The sequence below is a fragment of the Astatotilapia calliptera genome, chromosome 4, assembly GCF_964374335.1.
Source record: "Astatotilapia calliptera chromosome 4, fAstCal68.1, whole genome shotgun sequence".
NCBI lineage: Eukaryota > Metazoa > Chordata > Actinopteri > Cichliformes > Cichlidae > Astatotilapia > Astatotilapia calliptera.
The window spans coordinates 21,255,938-21,277,500 of NC_137425.1; the positions used below are offsets into that span (position 1 = coordinate 21,255,938).

A 21,563-nucleotide genomic window follows, 5' to 3' on the forward strand; every position below is an offset into this window, starting at 1 on the left:
TGCCGGACCAGTGTGAAGACTTTTAACTACACATTTATTCCCTGAGATATCTTAAGATTCTTTTCAATTCTATTTTATTTATATAGCACTGAGTCACGACAACGTATTAAGTAAAGTGCAATTTTAAGAAATGCTGCTGTAGTCAAACAGATCTCTGAGCTTAGATTTTTAGAAATAAAAGTACAAAATTACAAGAAAACATTGATAGCTCATTGCTCAGACTGTCCTGTAATTATAAATCCGAAATCCATCCATCTTATTCTACTTATTCCGAACTGGGTCGTAGGAACGGCAGCCTAAGCAGAGAAGGCCAGACCTCCCTCTTCCCAGTGACCTCCAGGCTCATCCATTCATTCAGTCCCTATGAAGGGAACCAAATCGAGGACATCAATGTAGCCAGCCCAACATAGGGTTACCGGAGACCATTCTGAAGTGTACTTTGACGGTGGGAGGTCTTTACCAGCAGGAGAAGCTGTAAAACTTGTGAAAATACAGTTAAAAGTCCAGAATTCACACCGTCTTTCACCTTCTCCAAAGCTGTGCTCTAGGCTGGATTGGAGTCATGTGGAACCTGAATTCTGCATATTTTGCAGGGGAATGAAGTGGCAGATCTCAGTAAATAATATAGAGGGAGTATTTTTGTAATGATCCAAAGTCTGCTCAAAATGGGTGAAATAGCCCTTTAAAGCCATAATCTTGTGTTGCTCGTCTACTAAGAGTAATATTTCAAAAAAGATGGTATTCAGAAAACTGACGGTTACTTTAATACACATCTTTATTCTTTAAGAATAAAATCAACACAATAGTTTTAATAATTCTTTCACTATATATTATTTTCAGTACATACACAGACAAAAATAGTTTTCAGCTTTTTTTCGGTGTATCATCAGATGGCTTATATGTTTGTATTCGTGCCACTCGGGGTTTTTGATCAAGTGACATGTTGCACGCTCTCATTCAGTTGGAGCGCTCAGCCTTTCTCTCCATCCTCTGTGTCTCGGTGCCTCTCTGCTTCAGCCACTCTCCGCTTCTCTTCACCTCTAGACTTTGCCTGGAGGGACCAAACAAAGGCTTGTTTGGTATAATGTAAAGGCATCGGGGATAAATGGGTGTATTTAAAGTTTTTAAAAAAAGGCCAATGGTTGAAGCTAGCTCGAGGTCAAAAGTTGGACATTGTGAGAAATAAGGCAATTTGCTTTGTTTCCTGGAGTAAACTAAAATCCAGCAGTTAACTCTTGCACATATGTTCTGTGGATTAATGGAGACTGTTTACTGGTTTTAAAGGAAAGCTTGTAGCGGGGTCTTTTCTGCTTAAGGGCAAGAAAATTGCTGTCGTAGTTATGTTTAAGTTTGAGTGTAGATGAAATAGGATTGAGCCAGAATTACTGTTTCTCACGCAAACCGTCTGCCTGTGATCTCTGATGCTGCACATATGTGCACTTAATTTTCTCACAGTGCACTGCTTTATTCCTCAAATGTCCAACTTGCTTTTTAGCTTGTGTGTAAGCAATAACCAAAAACTAACCTTTCTTTTTAAAAATCACAACAACGAGGACTGATCTGAGAAGTATTCAGTATAATGCTTTAATGTTCGCATTATGCTTTACCTTTTTAGCATAAATGCAAAAAAACTCTGATTGCAGGAGAATGCACGGTCAGAGCATGCCACATGTGCTAATCTGAATTTTACTATTTTTTTTTGTGTTAATCTAAAAGCTACTTAAAGCAATACGTTTAGCTTGCAGCGACAGCTTCCAGCTGTAAACACAAATCATGCATTAAAATTTGATTTCATTGCAAATGCAGCTTCACTCTGGGTCCACAGACATTAGTCCAGAAAGTCTTTTAAGTCTTGCAAGATGCAGCGTGCTTAAACCTTTAGCTGGAGTCAGAGGGGAGTACCTTGTTTTGTTACAGGGGTATGGAGGAGGAGGGGGGAAGAGGTTTAGGCTGGATTGTCAGAAAGGGAACAGTGAAGAAGGGCATCCAAGGAGAGGAAGATTAGGTAAAAGTCATCAGAGGAAATAGAGATTAGAGGGAAAAGGGTGGGAGACATCGCCATGGATTAAAAAAAAAAAAAAAAGAGGGAACAGGTTAAATGTTAAAATACATTTAATTGGGAGGAAAATTATTCTGCAACCATCACTCCTAATTTCACTTTTGTTCATTAAAAAGGGAAAATACAGGAGAATGTAGCTATTCCCAGTTTCTGGCTACAGTGTGTTGCAGCATCATGTTTATGTTTCATTCATAGATTTAATCTGATCTGCAGTAATTAATGTGCAACATTATCATTTTTAAATTACAAACAGCTGACTAATACTGGGCATTTCCTGGATCATGAATCATGAATATTTCCAAATATTTGTTACCCTGCGTGTAAAGGAGGCAGAAAAATGGAACAGCGTTTGTCAAGCAGGTCTTACCGTCCAGATATGTGCGAGCCACAAATTTAAGAAGCTCATCGAGAAGGATGACTGGGATGGAAAGCTTCAGCACGATCATCCACTGCTCCACGTTCAAGTGAGTGAGCTTGAAGATCATCTGTGAATCAGCAGTGGCATGTTAAAACTACTGAACGCCACTAAGCTGGAGCTTATTTATCTGTCAAACCTGAAATACATGTGTTTCTTCTTCAGTGCTGTAGTTTCTCTCAGTTATATGTGCAACTAGCATTTAAGGAATGAAACTGGGAGAGAGGAAATGTGTGTGTAGAGATATAAATGGAGATGTGTGCTGTGTTGCATGAGGCCAGACTCACGGGCAGGGGGTCGATGTAGATGATCATGAAGTGAAGGGACATGGAGAGGCTCATGGCAGCCACCAACCAGACGTTGCTCCAGGGGGGCATGCGCACCAGAGACTGGTTCTCAGACAAGCTGGTGTAGAGGGAGCAGGGACGTGGGGGAGGATAGGAGGAAGGCAGAGCGGATGGGGTACGTTAATGCAGACTGAAAATGTAAAAGGGCATGAAAAAGTGTATGTGTGGAGGTGACTGCATAGTAATGTGTTTGCAAAGTGCTTCATTGTCTCCTTATTATAACTATGGGAGCTACGACACAGCTTTCATGTTTGGAAAAGGTCAAAATGAATGAAGCCTTTATTTGTCACTTGCAGTTGCCTGCAGCGAAATTGGACCTTTTCCAAAATGAAAACGTCAGCTTCTATTTTTCCTTTTTAAAGTGGACCTCATTTGAATTTTACCTCTGTTCGTGACAGTTTAGTCAGTGCTCAATCCTTTAAGAGTAGCTGATGGAAATATTTTTATATACACTAAAAATGGAAAAGAGTTGACTGAAGATTTAATTTGACCTCACTGTCTTTTTTTAAATATTTGTTACAGTTACATGTTTCAGATCATCAAACAAATTTTAATATTATACAAAGATAACCTGAATAAATACTGCAGGACTCCCTTTCCCGCAGTTCTTTAGATGTTGTTCTGGGTCATTATTTCACTCTTGCAGTAATTTTAGTTGGCTGGTCACTCCGGAAAAGGTTCAAAATAAATTTTCTTTATTTGTAGATAATGGCACTCACTACTACTCAGCTACCATAAATTATCGTAACTTATTCGGATAGCCACACTGTTTTTATCATTTGGATCAATTTGCACATAATCTGTGCACCACCACAGTGGGTTTAAGCCCAAACAAACAATCCTGACATTTAAAATGATGGTAGTTTGTCAGTTTAATTTTGAGCATCTGTAAATAGGAGATTATATATAATTCAAGAAGAAGAAGAAACTTTTAAGCGCCTTTATTTCCAAGGGGGTTGCCACAGCAGATAACTTATAGCTTATTTGATCAGTCAGATTTTTACGTCGGATACCCTCTGAGGGATTTGTATCTTCTCCTGGGATTGAACCGGGGATCTTTTGCTTGTTGGATGAATGAATAATTAATGCCACATTTTTGTGCTTGAATTAAAACTGAACATCTTCACTTCAATAACATCCAAACTATTTGGTTTGGAATCCACTGTTATGGTTACAAAGGCAAAACTACAAAATGTCCAAACATTTAATGAACTGGTGGCACATTTGACTACATCATAGTTTTCAGGTGGATCCGATGCACCCACAATGCCTTTTGGGTTCACAGTGTAGTCAAACCTGTTCAGAGCGTTGCACATCTCAATGGTGACCAGTACAGACAGAGCCATGGTCATTGGTGGAGCAGACTCAAATACCTCACAGTGGACACCATCAAAGTCTTCGTTGTCCTCACTGCACTGCATGAAGTGAGACTGATGGAGAGAAACAAACATAAATTGCCTTTTTTTAAATTTATTTCAGCAGCGCTTTTGAAAGAGGCTGAGATGGTTCTTTATGTTTGAAAAGTTTGAAATTTTACACAAGGAGTCCCAGGAGTATTTTAGAAGAAAAGTTCTCAAATAAGATGATTTGATACTAACCAGCTGGTGGAAGGTGACCATTGGACCATCATCACTGTACAAGAACCACCAGGCAGCTGCTGCCACTGTTGCAGCTCCAACATAGCCTGGAAGAAGTATTACAAAACATATGCCCATGAAAACTATGAGTCTACATTTAAAGTCTTGAAGATGATTGGTGTGTTATGCCATGTTGTGATAAATCCTTGAAAAACTCTACTGAAGGAAGCTGCTGGTCGTGTCTGCAGTATCAGTATGTACCTCCAATGGCCAGATATCTAAAGAAGAGCCAGCCAGAGATGAGGGGCTCTTTGGGGGAGCGGGGGGGTTTGCCCATGATGTCCAGGTCAGGCGGGTTGAAGCCCAGTGCGGTGGCAGGCAGACCGTCAGTCACGAGGTTGACCCAAAGAAGCTGGACGGGGATCAGAGCCTCAGGAAGACCGAGTGCAGCAGTCAGGAAGATACTGAAGAGGTGAAAAAAACAGAAGTCAAGCCTAGTTTTAAGTTCTTTCTTATGCAGGACAAGAACTCACGTTGAACTTAAGTGTCAGTTAAGTGAAGCGTAATGCGCTCACCAGACGACCTCGCCCACATTCGAGGAGATGAGGTAGCGGATGAACTGCTTCATGTTGTTGTAAATGGCTCTGCCCTCCTCAACAGCAGACACAATGGAAGAGAAGTTGTCGTCAGCCAGGACCATCTCAGAGGCAGACTTGGCAACGGCAGTGCCAGAGCCCATGGCGATGCCAATCTCTGCCTTCTTCAAGGCGGGGGCATCGTTCACTCCATCACCAGTCTGGGTGATGGGTCGAGGTGAAATGGGAGGAACAGCATATTTAACCTGTCACATCAAGCACAATAAACTCATCAAAGGTTCATTTCTTTTCTCCTCACCATGGCTGTAATCTCATCAAAGCCTTGTAGGAACTCCACAATCTTAGACTTGTGTGCTGGTTCAACTCTGGCGAAGCAGCAAGCCTTTCGAACGGCCTTCTTCTGGTCATATGGAGCGAGGTCATCAAACTCACGGCCGGTGAAGGCCTTGCCTGTGACATCCTCATCCTCAGTGAAGATGCCAATGCGGCGGCAGATGGCCACAGCCGTACCTTTGTTGTCACCTGGAGTGGTCGGGTTGGGGGACAGAAAAGGTCAATCTTTGCTCGATTTCTTTTAAAATTAGACTGCTGATCTGCATCTGATATGTATACTGACCAGTGATCATGATGACACGGATACCGGCGGCCCTGCACAACTCAATGGAGCTCATGACTTCTTTCCGAGGAGGGTCAAGCATACCAACGCAGCCAACAAAGGTCAGGTCCGTCTGGGGATAAGAAAGAAAGGTTTGAGCTATGTCTGAGCTACAGCTGAGCAAGAAATGAAATGCTCAAGTCTTCCATTAGGGACTACAGTGACTTCATGTTTTTGTTTTCACTCTCCAACCTCGTAGTCTGCAAACTTTGTTGAGTCCTCCAAGTTCATCTCCTCCTTCCTCAGAGGTGTGTCACATGTGGCCAGGGCCAAACAGCGGAGGGTGTCGCGTCCGGTGCCCCATTCCTTGATGACTGACATGATGTGGTCTTTCACCGGGCCAGTCAGCGGTACACGGTTAGTACCCACACGAACATAAGTGCAGCGGTCAATAACTCCCTCTGGAGCACCCTGAAGACAGGAAATGCAATCATTCGTTTGTGATTCTTAAACATCAAATTGTCTCTTTTGGAGCTTTTTCAGAACAACTTTTTCAAGTATTATTTTCATCTTTGGCTGATGTTCCACGCTCACTTTGACAAACATCTTGTTTCCCACAGGTGCTTTGGCCGACTTAGCAGGACAGCAGTAGACTGACATAGACTTTCTGTCTCTGGAGAACTCCAGGGTGAACTCCTTTCTCATCAGATGCTTGATAACCTGTCAGAAAGTGAAGGGAGGAAGGTGAACTGGAGAAACCTCAAACCAGGCCCTGCATATTACACATAAACATTTTAAATATTGCACCTGCCATACAGTTGTTGCTTTTTTTCTTTTTTTTTGGCTATCTGGGAGCTTTTATGTATCAGAATATAATAAAAAGTTAACTGGTCCCAATCCTAAAATGATTTAAGCTCAAAGTCAGATGAAAAACGACACAGTGCTTAGTGTCATTATCTGTGTCACTTTTATGTAGTGTCATTATAATAAAACCTAAGCCAAAAATAACTGTGGGTACTCTTTCATCCTTTCTGAGGTCTGGACTTCGAATAGATAACTGTAACACCTTGATTCTGTTCTCTTTAAGTCTTTCTCTTGTTGATTTGCTGCAGTGCTTGAGGTCATTGTCCCGTTGCACATCCCAGTCAATCTTTAGCTGTGACATTTGACTTTAGAATACTTTGGTACACAGAAAGTTCATGGTCAACTCAGTGACTACGAGGTGCCCAGGTGCTATGCCTGCAAAATGAGCCAAAATCATAACTCCTCCACCATGGTGCTGACAGTTGGTTTGAGGTCTTTGAGCTGATATGCTGTGTTTAGTTTTCAGCAGATGTGATGCTGTGCATTACAGCCAGACTTCTCCACAGTGGTCTCATATGTTCAGAGGACATTGTTCCAGAAGTCCAAATCCACTATTCTCAAGATCATTGCCGATGTGTTTCCTACTTGAAAATTTGTAAAGACACGCCTCAATGCTCCAAAACTGCCAAAACTGCTGCTTTTAAAGAGGTGCTCACATTTCCTGATGATCAGTTAATCAGGTGCATTTGATTAGCAGCACCTGGCTGTCCCTGACCATCTTGATTCCTATGGAAGCAGTAAGGGTATGCTTAGTTATTCACATACTGCTTCTGCATTTTGGCTGAATTTTTATTATCCTGCTAAGGCCCAGACATCATCATACTTTAAGTTGATATGGGAAACTTGTTAGCTCATTTATGTGTTCATATTTCATGCTGCAACATGGCAAACCAATATATTTAATTTCAATATTGACTCACTTTTTTTTAACTTTTAAAGCAAATGTCATGTAGGTTAGTAGGCTGACTGTATAAAGAGTAACTTGCTACATACTGTATCAGATATTTGACAGACTTACGGAACAGCAAGCGTTTGCCCTCTCCACCTTGGACAGGCTGCGCACTTCAGTGTTGAACACATTCATCTTCTCCACCAAACAGCACAGGGCCGTCTCAGTGGCCTCACCCACCTTCTCATAAATGCCCTTGGACTGCATCAACGAGACAAGGAGTTCATTAAAAATTGCTAAGTGCATTTTAATAAGGCTGTTAAGCGGAAGCATAAACTCCTCCTCCACAGACCTCGTTGTAGTCCAGAGAAGAATCATTGCACAGTGCGCAAATAGTTGCCAGCTCAACCAATCCGTCATACTGTCCGCACTTCACAAACGCACCATTCTTTGTTCTGGTCAAAAGAGACACAACTCGTTAGTTTTGTTTGGTTTTTAGGCCGTTTATGGCAGTCGCGTGCTGATTCTGTCTCTTACACTTCTCCCTCTGGGGTGTACTTTGAGCCCGAAATGTCAAACTGACAGAGGGAAACGCTGTCGCCTTCAACTTTATCGATGACGAACATCTGCGTGGAAACATGGCAAAAAACGACATTTTATCAGATCTCCTTTTATTTGAATGAAAACGTGCGAAGGCTTATTTGTGTGTACCCACCTTGGTCACACACATCTGGTTGGTGGTGAGGGTGCCGGTCTTATCGGAGCAGATGACCGAGGTGCAGCCCAGGGTCTCCACAGAAGGCAGGCTTCTGACGATAGCGTTCTTCTTGGCCATACGACGTGTTCCCAGCGCAAGGCAAGTGGTGATGACAGCAGGCAGGCCTGTGACGAGAAGTGGGAGAGCTTAATCAGAGAAGCCCTGAACAAATTGAGCTGCTTTAAAACAAGAACGAGTTGAATGCTGGACAAAACTTGATTGAACTTTAGAGATGAGGACAAATGTTGGATTAAAAAACAGCTGGACTTCAGGGATTCTGCCACTTGGCAGGGTAACAACAGTGGGGGTCCCTGCACAGCCCTTAACACATCAGCTGGACCGCATCCAGAATACTGTGCTCTCCAATGCTACTCCTAAGGGAAGGGCTGGTATGAGTCATTCAGCACTCCGGCACATGGAGGGTGATCTGTGTTCACATTCTTGGCAAAAACAATGGTGTGGTCAAGGTCTGGAGATTGTCCAGTTTAGTGACATTATCGCAGCATCTATGTGTGCATATTATGTTGTTCTTTTGGCATCATCAGGTTGTGCTCTCCAGTTAACTTTGGCACAATTTACAGCTGACTGATGGGGAGAATGTCCCCATCATCAAAATGAGAATGTTCTTGCCTCACAAAGAAGATGGTATATGAAAGTTCAAATGTTTTACTAAGAGCTGAATTCAAGGAGGTTTTGTCTACACAAACTTTAATCTCACATTTTTATTTGCAGTTTAATAAAACTAGTGTGCAAATCAGAGATGTACTGGTCATCAGCTGCTTTCTGAGGAATACACCTGTTTCTGTCAGTTCTAATCTGGTCCTTAACTTTGAAAACTCAGCTTAAGAGGCTCATGGAGAGTCTCCAAAGCCTTCTGCACTGTCTGCTGGATAGGGAGTGGCAAGAACCGGCAATAGCCAAGGCAGCTTTATTTGGAAGGTTGTTAGTGTCTGATTCAGGGTCCTATTTCCAACCATTAAGATTGAACAACGCACTGGACTTTAAAGGGTTGGTAATTTGGAAATTTCCATACAATAAAAACTGAACTGAAATGAGCAAACTTGCTCTGAAAACTAATACATACTGATACATACATACGTTACGACGTCTTAATAAGAAGAACATGAATGAAGGTGTCTTATTTATTCCTTTTCACGTGCAAAAAAGATTACTTAACAAAAACACTTTTGAACAGACTGGAAGCAGCATCGCAGATGAGCTACAGGACGTGAATGTTTCATGTGGTTGAGCAATCAAATAGAAGTTAATCCCGGGGGCTTACCTTCAGGAATAGCAGCCACAGCCAAAGCCACAGCAATCTTGAAATAATAGATAGCGCCGCGGATCCAGGAGCCTCCATGGACGGGGTCATTGAAATGACCGATGTTGATTATCCACACGGCCACACAAATCAGGGAGATGACCTGCAGGACAAGCAGCAATAGGGGGACGTGTATGACATTAGTTGTAATTTTCAGTCTCAAGCCAGCAATATTAAAATGTTTAAGACATGACATGAAATTAACTGTTGCAGACACTGCCCGTCTCACCCACCTTTGAGAGCTGCTCTCCAAACTCGTCCAGTTTCTGCTGCAGAGGGGTCTTCTCCTGCTCGGTGGCAGCCATCTGGTCGCGAATCTTGCCGATCTCGGTAGAGACACCAGTCGCAACAGCAATGCCAATGGCTTTACCGGCAGCAATGTTGGTGCCCTGAACAGAGATTCGAAAGAGAGTGACATGACTACTGGAAAGATGGATGGAAAATCTGGACCTGAAATACACAACTATGAGGCTGCCAGTGAACTCAGAAGTGATGACTGAAGGGTTAAACATAATGAGTGTGGTAACATTTTGTTTTGACACTACTCATCCTCATCATGAGGTCAAATATTTATTCTTTATTATAATTTGGTTTATTAATAACTTCAAAAGTGCAAATGATTTTTTTAACAACCTAAAATGAATTTTGTGTAGTGTTAATTACAAAGGGTACTTATCTTAACACAATCAGTTGGTGAATATATAAACAATACCATATAATTGCTAATGCTAATGCTAATGCAGAAATGCCTTAAACCTAGGGGGACTACTATGAGAAAACGGCGCTGCTGCTCACTTGATTGGTGACCTTTGTTAACATTTTCTTGATGAGTTAATGGTCTCAATCTGCGGGTTGCTTGTTCAGTATAATGTAGCAAAGAAAAGTACGGTCCCATTCATAATAAAATAGACAACTACGCAGGCTATGTTCTTTGTTCCCCACTCAATAACCCTTTGTTATTCTGCATTTAGTTTACCAGATATTCAGCAGAGTGTCCAGCTTTTCTGGTAACTAAATTTACTTTTACTTTTATTTTTATTTTTGCGGGTTTTTTTTTTCAGTTTGTAAAACTAGCATCCAAATAATTCTGAAAATGATTACCATATCCATGTTGCTAAACAAGCTAGCAGTACACCAGGGGTGGGCAATTCCAGGCCTCAAGGTCCGGTGTCCTGCAGGTTTTAGATCTCACCTTGAGTCAACACACCTGAATCACATGATTAGTTCGTTACCAGGCCTCTGGAGAACTTCAGGACATGTTGAGGAGCTAATTTAGCCATTTAAATCAGCTGTGTTGGTTCAAGGACACGTCTAAAACCTGCAGGGACACCGGCCCTCGAGGCCTGGAGTTGCCCACCCCTGCAGTACACTGTAGCAATGTGTATTTATTGGTTCTACAGTCTCTTATAGATGAGAGTACATCCAATATCGGTAGATAGATATCTATAGAAGCTTCATGACAGCAATTAACAAACCTGCACATGTTTTTTGATTGATGTTCTACATATAATTTTTGATACAACCACTGGCTATGAAGGAAAAATATGTATTTCCCCAGTGATTGCTAGGATTATGGTTGCGAGCAGATTGCAGTGATTACTTGTAGTTTGCATGGAAGACACCAACTTGTCTGCAAACACTTGCTAACTAGCTGAACGGTAGTGAAACTTGAGAAACTGCAATGCAAATCGGACTATCTGCATTCAAAGTAAATGTTGTACCTCAGTGCTGCAGCCAACATTTTTTGAAAAGGCGCAACTTTTACACTGAAAGCAAATGGTCTCCACTTCTAATTTGTGTTACACTTTTCAGTTTCACTGCCGCTCAGAGTAAAGTCAGTGCAAACTATGAGCCTCTGTAGAAATCTGCTAGTGACCAAGAAGGGAAGGAAGTTACAAGGAAGTTTTGTATGGAGTATTCTCTGACCAGTTTTCACCAATGGGTTTTTGTGACTTTTCTATACTTTTTCCCCATCAAAAAATCAAAATACATTGCACAATACCTTTCAAAGTAACAAAATGCAAACAATATGTTTTGATGTAGCAAATATTACGCAAATTAACCTCCTAGGACCTGGCGTCCGCATATGTGGACATCACATTTTGGGTTATTTAGACTAAAATACTTAATTTTGTTCTACATGGGCCTGATATCCACTTACGAGGACATTATACTGCTACTGTTCTATCAAAATTTGAAATGATATCCTCATATGTAGCTCTTATTATTCTTAAAAACAAAAATAAGGTAAAAAAAAAAAAGGGATAATTCTTTGTTATTACATTCGTCAGGCCCCAATATGCCCAAATATCAAAGAGAAATTAAAAATGCATGTCGTGGAAGAGTTTGGGTCTTAGGAGGTTAAAATTAATATATACAAATTAATATTGCATTTAAAAAAATTGCCACAAAGTTAAATAAACACTCAGTTGTGCTGGAAATTTGAATTTTCTGACAATTATTTCAGGGTTCAGGCTTTAAAGGATTAACAATCAATTTCAAGGCAACTGGCCTCAACCTACACATTTTCCTTAGCGGCCAGGAGTTGCTCAGTTTCTAGAGTGGACTCAAGTGACTATGTCCATTTTTTATATATAGCCAGCATGCTACCAGACTGATATTAGCTTGGTATTTTCTACAATGGCTGTATTTGAACAATTGTTAAATATAGTCTCTGGTAAAGTGTGTTAGCTAAAGTATAGCAGTGTATCAGTTTCTGTCACTTATAGTCATGAACCATGTTAGTGAATAAAGGATCTAATGCTACTGTAGTGATGTAATAAAATAACATCTTTACAAAAAGAAAATCTAAAGAAAATGTTTATCTTCCATTTATGATAGAGCAATAGACAGTGATTGGAAATTACCTTAAGTTTGGGACAGTTTTTGATGCAGACTCAGTATCAAGACCCCTGCAGGTGTTGAATTAACTGAATCAGCAATTAATTTAATTACGTAGGTTCTTTTTTTTATTCTGAAATGTCAGAACTGGCTCACTAAGTAAGAGTTAATTGCTTAATACTTTTAAGCAGCACAGATCACGAAGTCAGCATGACGGTGATAATGAAGTGCCACCTGTGCTGACATCCAAAATGACGTCCAAAATTTCTCATCATTACACCTATGGTTTTCCCAACAATGACATGCAAAATGTCTGCTGTAATGGTTATTTTCATGGAATAATGAGGTCGAATTGGAAGTTAAATCAGTCAGCAGGTGGGTTTTGAGACGCCCGATGGAAATATAAAGGTCAAGGAGAGGAGAAAGCAGGAAAAAGACTCACAGAGAACAACATGTTCTTCTTGTCCTGGTTGACGGCTCGGGGGTCTGGAACTGGATCTGTGTGCTTGATCACGCTGACAGACTCACCTGCAGAGATGAGCGGTCAGGGAAGGCGACGGAAATTAGAAAAATTAATTAATTCATTTATTTATTCTTTGTCTGCGACAAAACACATACCAGTAAGAATGGACTGGTCCACACGCAGGGTTGTAGATTTGATGGAGATGATCCTGATATCAGCTGGCACTTTGTCACCAACTAGTGTTCACGTAACAAACACATACACAAAAGCAGGCCCTTCATTAACATTTGTTTCTTTAGTGATTTATTGGTTTGGCAGTATTACAGTGCAAAGACAATCTGACTGCAGTGTTACAGCTGGCTGGAGGAGGTGGGGAGGAAGGGGGGCTGGTTTTAGCACTCTGGATGGATAGTGTTGTTGTTGAAAACCGATACCACAGTAAGAGTCAGAGGGAGAGGGAGACCTTGGGGAGATCATGAAATGAAAAGAACAGGTGTACAGCAAACAGAGGGGAGAGACAGAGGAGTGAGTGCTTATACTCAAGCTTATTCCTTCACTCACCCCCCAACTCCTTTTTCTCTGTCACTGCCTTATAAGGGGCCATGTTGATTTTGAAGGACAGTCTTGTATTCACACACTTGCAAAGTTGAGAAGTTCAGATTTCAAACACTTGAATTTAAATGACACATTACAGACAAGGTTTTGGAATTCGACTAGAACAAGCTTATGTGTAGACTGCTTTAGGGAGTTAATCTCATCTTAATTCTGATCACATTTATGGATTTTCAGTGGCTAGATGGGCTTTGAATAAATGCAGCAGATAAAGCTTACCAGAGACCTCCACTACATCACCAGGAACGATCTCCCTGGCCTTGATTCTCTGCACGCTCTTCCTGTCTGCCCTATAAACTTTCCCCATTTCAGGCTCGTACTCCTTCAGGGCCTCGATGGCGCTCTCTGCATTGCGCTCCTGTTTCAAACGTGCACACAGAGCAAACACATAATCATTCCGGCTCCTTGATGTTCGAGTCCTTTGCATGATAGTTGTCACATGTGACATGTGAAAGGTCAGTTTTTAGATAGATAAAAAGGCTTTAATCAAAAGATCATTATTTTAAAAAGATGCTCAGTACATTTTTTTTAAATGACCTGAATAGAAATGTATTTAAATATAATATATTTTGATAGGATAACAAAAAAAAGCTTAACAAAGTCTTCAGGCAAAGTGTCCTTGGCAAGTTGCCCCAATGCATGAATGAAACAGGGTAAGTGTTTGGGTGTGCGTTAGATAATGTGTCCAGAATGGGAAATTGTGGAGTTATTTAGTCAAAGAAGAGCTTGGTGTGCATGTGTCCACATCACCTTGTTGGTACAAAAATACTATTTTATGCCATTGAAACTGCGTTATCATATTTTTTACAGATAAAACTTAAGAAACGGGACCGTATGATGTGTGATGTGTCGGGCTGCTAGTAACAAAGTGACAGTTAAAAATTGGTTCACCTCTTGAGGTAGGTGCATAACAAAATAAAAAAAAATCATCACTGAAAATGGTCACGTACAAGGACAGGACTGAAAATTATTGTAAAAGCAAAATAAATTTCAAAGAAAAAAATTAAAAGACCTTCGAAAGCACAGAGAACTGTTGCTTTAAAACATTTTAAGAAAGTCTGGCATCTTAGAAGCAAAATATAAATGAGAGGTAGCTCTAAAGTTGGGTAAAAATAAGTGAATGAATTAAAAAAATATCCTGTATTTTCTGTATGTGTTTGATTTTATGTACATTCCTAAAGCAAAAGTTGTCTTTGTTGCCTTTGTTGTAGTCCCACATTTTCAGCCCTGGTTTTCCTGTTTCCTGTGCCTGTTATTAAAAGAAACTCACACAGGCGTCAGTGAATTCAAATCCCAAAACCTTTTGGTATGAGGTTACAGTGCTAACTACTGCACCACTGAGCCATAATAAATATTAATGAATGTCACTATATGTTGTAATGTTTGAGGGCAGAATGCACAGATTTTGTTTTATTCTAGGACAACATACTAATAAAAACAAGCGCTTTTAGCCTTTTTTTCATAGTTTTTTTGAGCACCCAAAGTTGCTGTGGCAGATAATCATCAGGCACTGGCATTAGTAATGAGGGATAAGGTTGCTGATACCAGTGACTGATTGATGGTTGAAGGCATTGTTGTCCATTATCATGAGGTTTTCCTGATGTTTGTATTTTATTAAAGTCCATCAGCTTAAATAATCAAATTTAAAGAGAGGTTGTGCAACCATAATTTTGCAGGACTTGTGCTGCAGCAGGTTGAAGTCCTTAAATTCAACATGACGAACAAGAAACGACTGTGAGCTTTTCGAAGTCGTTTCTTGTTCGTCATGTTGAATTATTTCCCAGTAAAAGCAGACGGCGCAGAGAAGTCAGACAGCCTGATGTCAGGCTGTGGTTTCTTCCAAGGTTGCCCCTGACTGCCTCAAAGTGTAAAGCCCAACTTATGCCAGCTGCCCTCCCTCTCTCCATTCTCCTCCTCATCCCCCATGTGTGAATCCTTGTGCATAGTTTCCAAATGACTGCCGCAGGGTTGATATGAACCTCTCAACCACACACGCACAAAACGCAAGCCTGCGGTAACGTGATCGTCCCTCTGTATTTTTACTGAGGATTGCAAAGTGTGGATTGTAACGCAGCAGTTTGGCCCTTCGAAGCAGGAACGGGACCCGGTCCGTGGCCTCCCTCCACGCGCCCTGTTGGCTTAACCTTTCACCTTTTCACCTCCTGTTTACGTCATGCCTCTCTTTCTGGCTTTGCTTGATCTTTGAGATCTAAGGAGTGTGTGTGCTCTCTGTAAAGGACACAAGGCCTGAGCAGGCCGCCGATGTGCGTGATTTATCGGGCGTGACTGTTTCTAAGTATAAGAGTCTATTTAGGTGTGTGTATGTGGGCAAAAGACAGTATTCAGGAGCAGGTATGTGGCCTTGGGATTGCAGTTGTTTCTGAATATGTGTGTGTGTGTGTGTGTGTGTGTATTTATGCGCGCTCACTGACCTGCCACACTCCAACAACAGCATTCGCGATGAGGATGAGGAGGATGACAAAGGGCTCGACAAAAGCAGTCACAGTTTCTTCTCCTTCCTCAAACCAAGCCAGCACCTGAGACAGTCACACACAGACAGAGTCCAAAGTTGAAGGAGTTGTTGTTTAAAATTAGATGATGAGACACTGAAGTTGTCAAAATGAAACCCTTAAAATTCTAATTATGATGAAACTTTATTTCTAAAAAAACAAAAAATCCCTAAAATTTCCTTGAGGAACAGTTGACTAGCAGATCTTACACTCAAAATCCAGGGATCACAATGGCAGAATAGTAAACTCTCATAATTGACCCTTAAATTACAACAAATATTTAGCATTTGTACTTAATAAATTAGTTAATTGAATCTATTTTTTTTCTTTCTCAATCACTGTTCAAACATAAATTTTAAAGGAGTGTACAGGAAAGAAGTATCTCCCTTTTTTGCAAAATACATGGGACAATTAACCTACTTCATTATATGGCCCACGCCACAACAAATACAGTGTACTTACAATGTAAGATGGGGAAGTGAATTAATTCCAAAAAACAGTATAATTTCTCCCCACAACGTAGGTACTACTAAAAATTACTTATACATGACTTAAAGTTACTATCACCATAATAATTTGCAATAACCTGACTTTTTAACCCCCATTTTTAGTGTGCCTCTCATTTGTAGGTCAGTATAATTATACTGCAATTTCTAAGAAAATATTTAATTACAAGGGAATTACATGCTTAATCATTGGCCACATTATAATGTGTTACCAAAAATATACAATATCTGTAAAAAACAAACAAACTCTAAGACAGTTTTCTTTTTCTTTTACAGAGGTGCCCGTTCATCACGCCGACACTTTCCTCTCGAGTTAAAATGATACATTGTTACTATCGCTAAGCCCGTGATACAGAAGTGTCTTTACATTTGTTGTGCACCTGTCGCTCAGGGTGAGAGTATTATCTTTTACTGCTGAGTAGCATAAACATAAACATATATTTGTCACGGCTCGGAGCTATTTCTGCACCGCTGTAGGATCAAATGACATTATTCTTTGTCACTGTTGCGCCGTACGCTATCCTATGTGTGAAGTTCTCCACATGTGACTCTTCTAAACCTATATTCGCGCACGTGTGCGCCCCTGTGAGCGGGAGCTACACGTTACTGATGCTGGTGTGTTTCGGAAAGGCCTCGTGTTGACACTGACACAGATTAGTTGCAGGCCACCGGAGCACGGACCCAAGCGGTGAGAAAAGAGTAAAGCCCTCCCATCCTTCCTTTGTAGCATTTAGCATTTAGCTCAGCATCACAGTCTTCCTTGTTTTCCATTCGCCTGCTTTTCAGCTCACATGTTTTCTCACCCCCCCCCCCCCCCTTTTTTTTTAAAGTAGGCTTGATTGCTTGCTCTCTCCAGTCTGTCTTCACTGTGCTTCTCTTCAAAGACACAATCGATCTCCAGACTGAGCGTCAGGGCCTGTCAACACCTTGCAGTGGTCAAGCATTCCTGTGTGTATGAATAGGATGACCATGTATTTGCAGTATTTAGTGTTCTCTCTTTTAGAAACCATATATGACTCTGAATCTATTGCGCTCATTTGTCATTGTAACAGACAATGCCATTGTGCAATCCAATCCCCAGCCCCCCGCCCTCGTCTCTGTCTCTCACTCTCTCCTGCTGCAAGCAATCCCTCGTTCCTTCCATCCCTGACCTTTGTCTAAGGATATAGTTTCTCGTCCTGGCTTGAGACTTTCTTAAAATAAAGGTCCTGCCATGCACATGCACTGCCACTCTCTTTTCGTCTTTCTCTTGTTCTCTCGCTATTTCACACGCAGCATGTCAGGCCTTCTAAGGCTATAGTGACAGCTGTAGAGGGAGCCCTGAGGGGAGCAATCGAAGATTAAAACAATGTGAAGAACCTAGTCGCCTTCATAAAGCTGCACTGGCGAGAGCAACAAGGAGGGGAGAGGGATTCTTCGTGTCAGTGAGAATGGCACTAAAGGTAATCTAATAACGTGATGATACGAATGATGTTTTGTCAGCTGAAGTGTGTGTGTGTGTTTGGTAAAGAGTCAAAAGACATGCAGCCCCAGATCCCAGACAAGCCCCCAATTATGTAAGAACGACGTTCATAAACAGTAACATAAAATTAAGACCTGAAAGGCAACAAAACAGGGGTGTTTGACTTCAGTTGCCACATATTCTTAAGTTTAAATTAGAGGTGGAGTCATCCACATGAGCATGGTTAGCTCTAGCTGCAAAAAAATGTTAACATCTTGACATAACTCTGGGATATATTCAGCACTGGTAAACGAGAGAAAATGTACCCTAAGGATTGCTATACTGCTACACTCTGTTTCTCACAGTGTAAAGGAAATACGCCCACAAATCTGGCAGAGTTCAAGAATGTTTCAGGCCTTCTCAGGTGTGAGCACCAAACGGACACTCTTGGACTTTTAGTGTTCGGCTTCTGGGAACTGCAGAGCGTTGTAACACAACTCAACACTGACTACTGCTGCTGTAGGACAACGAATGCTAACTAGACTTTCTAACTGCTCAACCTCAGCTTAATGCTAAATAACCCATCAAACACGTGATCTGCCAGATATCTAAAACTTGAATTCCTGGGAGAAAATTTTCATATTTTGAGGCAAATTGGAAAATTATGCAAAAGAGTGAAAAGAAAACTAATTAAACACATGGTGTCTGAAGTATAGGAAGAGATTAGAGAATCTACTACATGTGGTGTCCATCACTGAAATTACAAACACAACTTTTACAAGTACTGCTGAGAATATATCCTGTTCATTAATTCATTGTGTTAGCTAGTCTTCCTCTGCTTTGTCCATTTCCTTTTGAATGGATCTGGTGTTAGTAAATGTAAGACAGGGATGGAAGGGGCACCTCTGCACAAATAGAAAAATACATCTTTTCACTACAAGATAATAAAGAATGATTTTTGAACTTGTGCAAGCTCCTTGCATTGAACACTTCATGAATATTACATAAGTAGGTGCTTTGCATTGGATAAATGGATGGTCGCACAGGGGGTTGCATCATGAAACTCACAAAAGAGATGCAGGCTGCCAGTAGAAGGATTCTGACCAACAGGTCCTCGAACTGCTCCACCACCAACTCCCAGATACTTTTGCCTGATAAACACATTCAAATAAATAGACATAGCCCATCTATTAAATCAAATTCAATGTTGATACAGTGTTAAGAATTCCTGTTATTATACATGTAAGTCTGATAAACAAACCGGATTAAATGGAAAAGGCAGTGACTGTGATTTAGGTGAAAACACATATTTGATTAATGATGGCTGACTCTTTGTTTTAATATCCTCCCACCACTTTGGGCTGCTCCAAACCCAGCAGCAAAGACTGTTGCTGCTTTAGTTTGAGTTCATTGCACAACAGATGTGGATACAATCCATTAGTTTCTGTGGTGTATATACATCATTGCTAGACTGGAGTCAGTAACAAGTGATAAACACACACACACAAGGGAGCAGTCATGACAGGAAGTGAAAGGAACAGCTGGGATGTTAAAGGAAGCATGCAGGTGTGTAATGTTTCGGGTTGGCTCACCTTCCTCTGCTGGCAGCTCTGTTGGTGATGAGAGACAGAGAACATTAATAAAGCACAACACTTACTACATTCGTTCTGATATTTGCAGAGTGAAACATGCAGCCAGGTCAATCGATTTGACCATAAAACCATCAAGTACAAAATACACAGTATAAAGGAAGCATTACATTGCACAATTTACACTTTCTTCACCAAACTGAGGCCCTGCTCCAACAAACAATAACACTTTACTCCAAAATGCATTCTCAAAAAACATGATTCCTCTTCATTTTACTGAATGTAGGACTTTTTCCCCCCAGTGAATTAAATGTGAAGCAGAGGTAGGAATATTCATGATTTTCCAGTTCCTGTTATTTGAACCCTTAAGCCAAGCAGTAATGTGGGTACAGTTACATTCATGCCTATGCTTTCCCTGCTGTGATAAGCAAGAAAAAAAGGCCTCTGATGCTTTCTTTATAAAGCTCAATGAGACTGTAAAAACTCAGCGAACTCCATCTGCTGAGACAAAAGTAAATATCTTGACTTTGAGTCAAAAAGGGACTTTCGTGCGCTCAGTTTCAAAATACAAACAAATTACCCTCAATCTAAACTAAAACCAGTAGCAGTTGTCAGGAACTTGACACCCTGAGGCACCTGCTCCACAAACATAACTCCTGCTTTGTGTCAGTCGGATAGTTTCCCTTAATTAGACCAGCATCACAAAGTCACACACAGCTTTGAAACCGACACTGCCACTACTTGTCCTCCTTCACCTTCCCCTCCCATTTCCCTCAGTGTCTCTACTCCTGCCATTTTATCTTGTTAACCTCCAAGGTACTCCGTATGTATGCCGCCTCTCATTCAAGCTAAATCTGATGCATGTGCTCCTGGACCTTCCCATCATGTCATTCACCATCATTTTCTACTGCTCTTTATTTCCACTCTGTATCAAAGGCTTCATCTAAGTGCTCCATCCATCCATCCATCCATCAAGCCACCCATCCATCTTTTTGTTTCCCTCACCGTTGTAGCCATACTTTTCCAGGCTCTTCTTAACCTGCTCAGGTGACAGCCCGGTGTCCTCAGTGACGCCAAAGTAGGCCAGAACGTCTTCCGACTCTTTGGTGTGTGCGTTCTCCATCCTCACTTAAACGGAGAGGCTTCGAGACAAAAGGGATAGAAAAAAAATGGAGAGAAATTACAGCTGGCCAAACACTGAAACGTAAAACAAATGATGCGGAATTCTACCCACCACTTTCTTGAAGAGTGGGATTAGGATTAAAAACTGGCAACCCCCTGTGCGTTCACACTTTCTCTCTCTTTGCCCCCTCTCTCTCTCTCTCTCTCTCTCTCTGGGCTGTTGCTCTCCTCTAGGAGCCCTGGACCGACAGAAAGTGCAACCCTGCAAACTGTCCTCAAAAGTTTTATAGCGATGAAAAAGTTGCCCCATTGGTGCTTGTCCACCATGCACCCCCCTCTCATTGGATGAGAACGTCACAAATAGGTGGGCATGGATGGCCCCCGTGGTAAAGAATAGGCAGGGGGGGAGGGGGGGAGGTGGAGGGGGTAGAGGGCAGCAACTGCAGAGGGGTCCCAGCATGCTGGAAATAAGATGTGCATAAGAGAACATGCATGGTTAGCATGGAGAGGCAACATAAAGACTGTCTGAATGGACACTGGTGGGCACGTGTATGTCCACATGTCTGTAGACACAGGTGGACACTTGTTCACTCAGTGAATGAACAAAGAAACGTAAAAGACACTGAGAGATGTCGACTGTTCAGCAGTGGAAACATATTTTGAGTACCTGATTTTTAAGCAGTTCCCAACTTTCAGATTTGGACTGCTTGGAGGCCCCTTGACTTGTTTCATTTGTGTTGAAAATTTTCATCTTCTTAAACTTCTCAGCTGAGAAATTATTAAGTGGAGGAGATGAGACTGAAAACTAAAACTGAATGGTCATGCATCCCACCCTTCAAATAAAGCTCACAGTGTGATCCAGGCATGTGTACGTCTTCTACCATCACGAGATCACCTAAAGCAAACTGATGCAAAGCGGTAAAATATCCAGTGGTTTGATGAATCAGAATCTTAGGTTGCTGATGGATATTTCAGAGTTCATGTTCTGTGTTAATACAGAGGCGCACCTGTTGATACATTTAATTAATTATTTAATCAATTGTGGCTTTTCAATATGCC

The 21,563-nt window shown here is 41.3% G+C and overlaps 1 protein-coding gene across 2 annotated transcripts; it reads right to left on the bottom strand.

Annotated features, from left to right (window-relative positions):
• Positions 1-757: 757 nt before the first annotated feature.
• On the bottom strand, positions 758-20,788 carry atp2a1 (ATPase sarcoplasmic/endoplasmic reticulum Ca2+ transporting 1). Of its 2 annotated transcripts, XM_026165370.2 has the most exons (26): positions 20,617-20,788; positions 20,388-20,524; positions 19,386-19,403; positions 18,862-18,944; positions 15,769-15,873; positions 13,556-13,694; positions 12,880-12,960; positions 12,704-12,789; positions 9,654-9,809; positions 9,382-9,523; positions 8,058-8,224; positions 7,880-7,968; positions 7,695-7,797; positions 7,472-7,603; positions 6,184-6,309; positions 5,842-6,060; positions 5,611-5,722; positions 5,293-5,516; positions 4,974-5,194; positions 4,660-4,862; positions 4,420-4,505; positions 4,118-4,251; positions 2,762-2,879; positions 2,427-2,544; positions 1,903-1,950; positions 758-1,051 (listed from the first exon to the last, which is right to left on the bottom strand). In XM_026165370.2, exons 2-25 carry the CDS (start codon positions 20,503-20,505, stop codon positions 1,946-1,948), a joined length of 2,985 nt encoding a protein of 994 aa, XP_026021155.2. In that variant the 5' UTR covers positions 20,506-20,524; positions 20,617-20,788; the 3' UTR covers positions 758-1,051; positions 1,903-1,945. The 2 variants fall into 2 exon arrangements, with proteins under 2 accessions (XP_026021155.2, XP_026021154.2); XM_026165369.2 differs by lacking the exon at positions 1,903-1,950.
• Between the last annotated feature and the right edge of the window lie 775 nt (positions 20,789-21,563).

Bases quoted from the DNA above. Each gene is read 5' to 3' on its own strand.
- atp2a1 (XM_026165369.2), bottom strand. From the start codon at position 20,505: ATGGAGAACGCACACACCAAAGAGTCGGAAGACGTTCTGGCCTACTTT. The intron at 12,961-13,555 runs GTAAGCTTTATC...CGTGAACACTAG, and splicing joins TGATGTAGTGGAGGTCTCTG to TTGGTGACAAAGTGCCAGCT. The intron at 6,310-7,471 runs GTAAGTCTGTCA...ACTTTCTGACAG, and splicing joins GGGCAAACGCTTGCTGTTCC to GTTATCAAGCATCTGATGAG.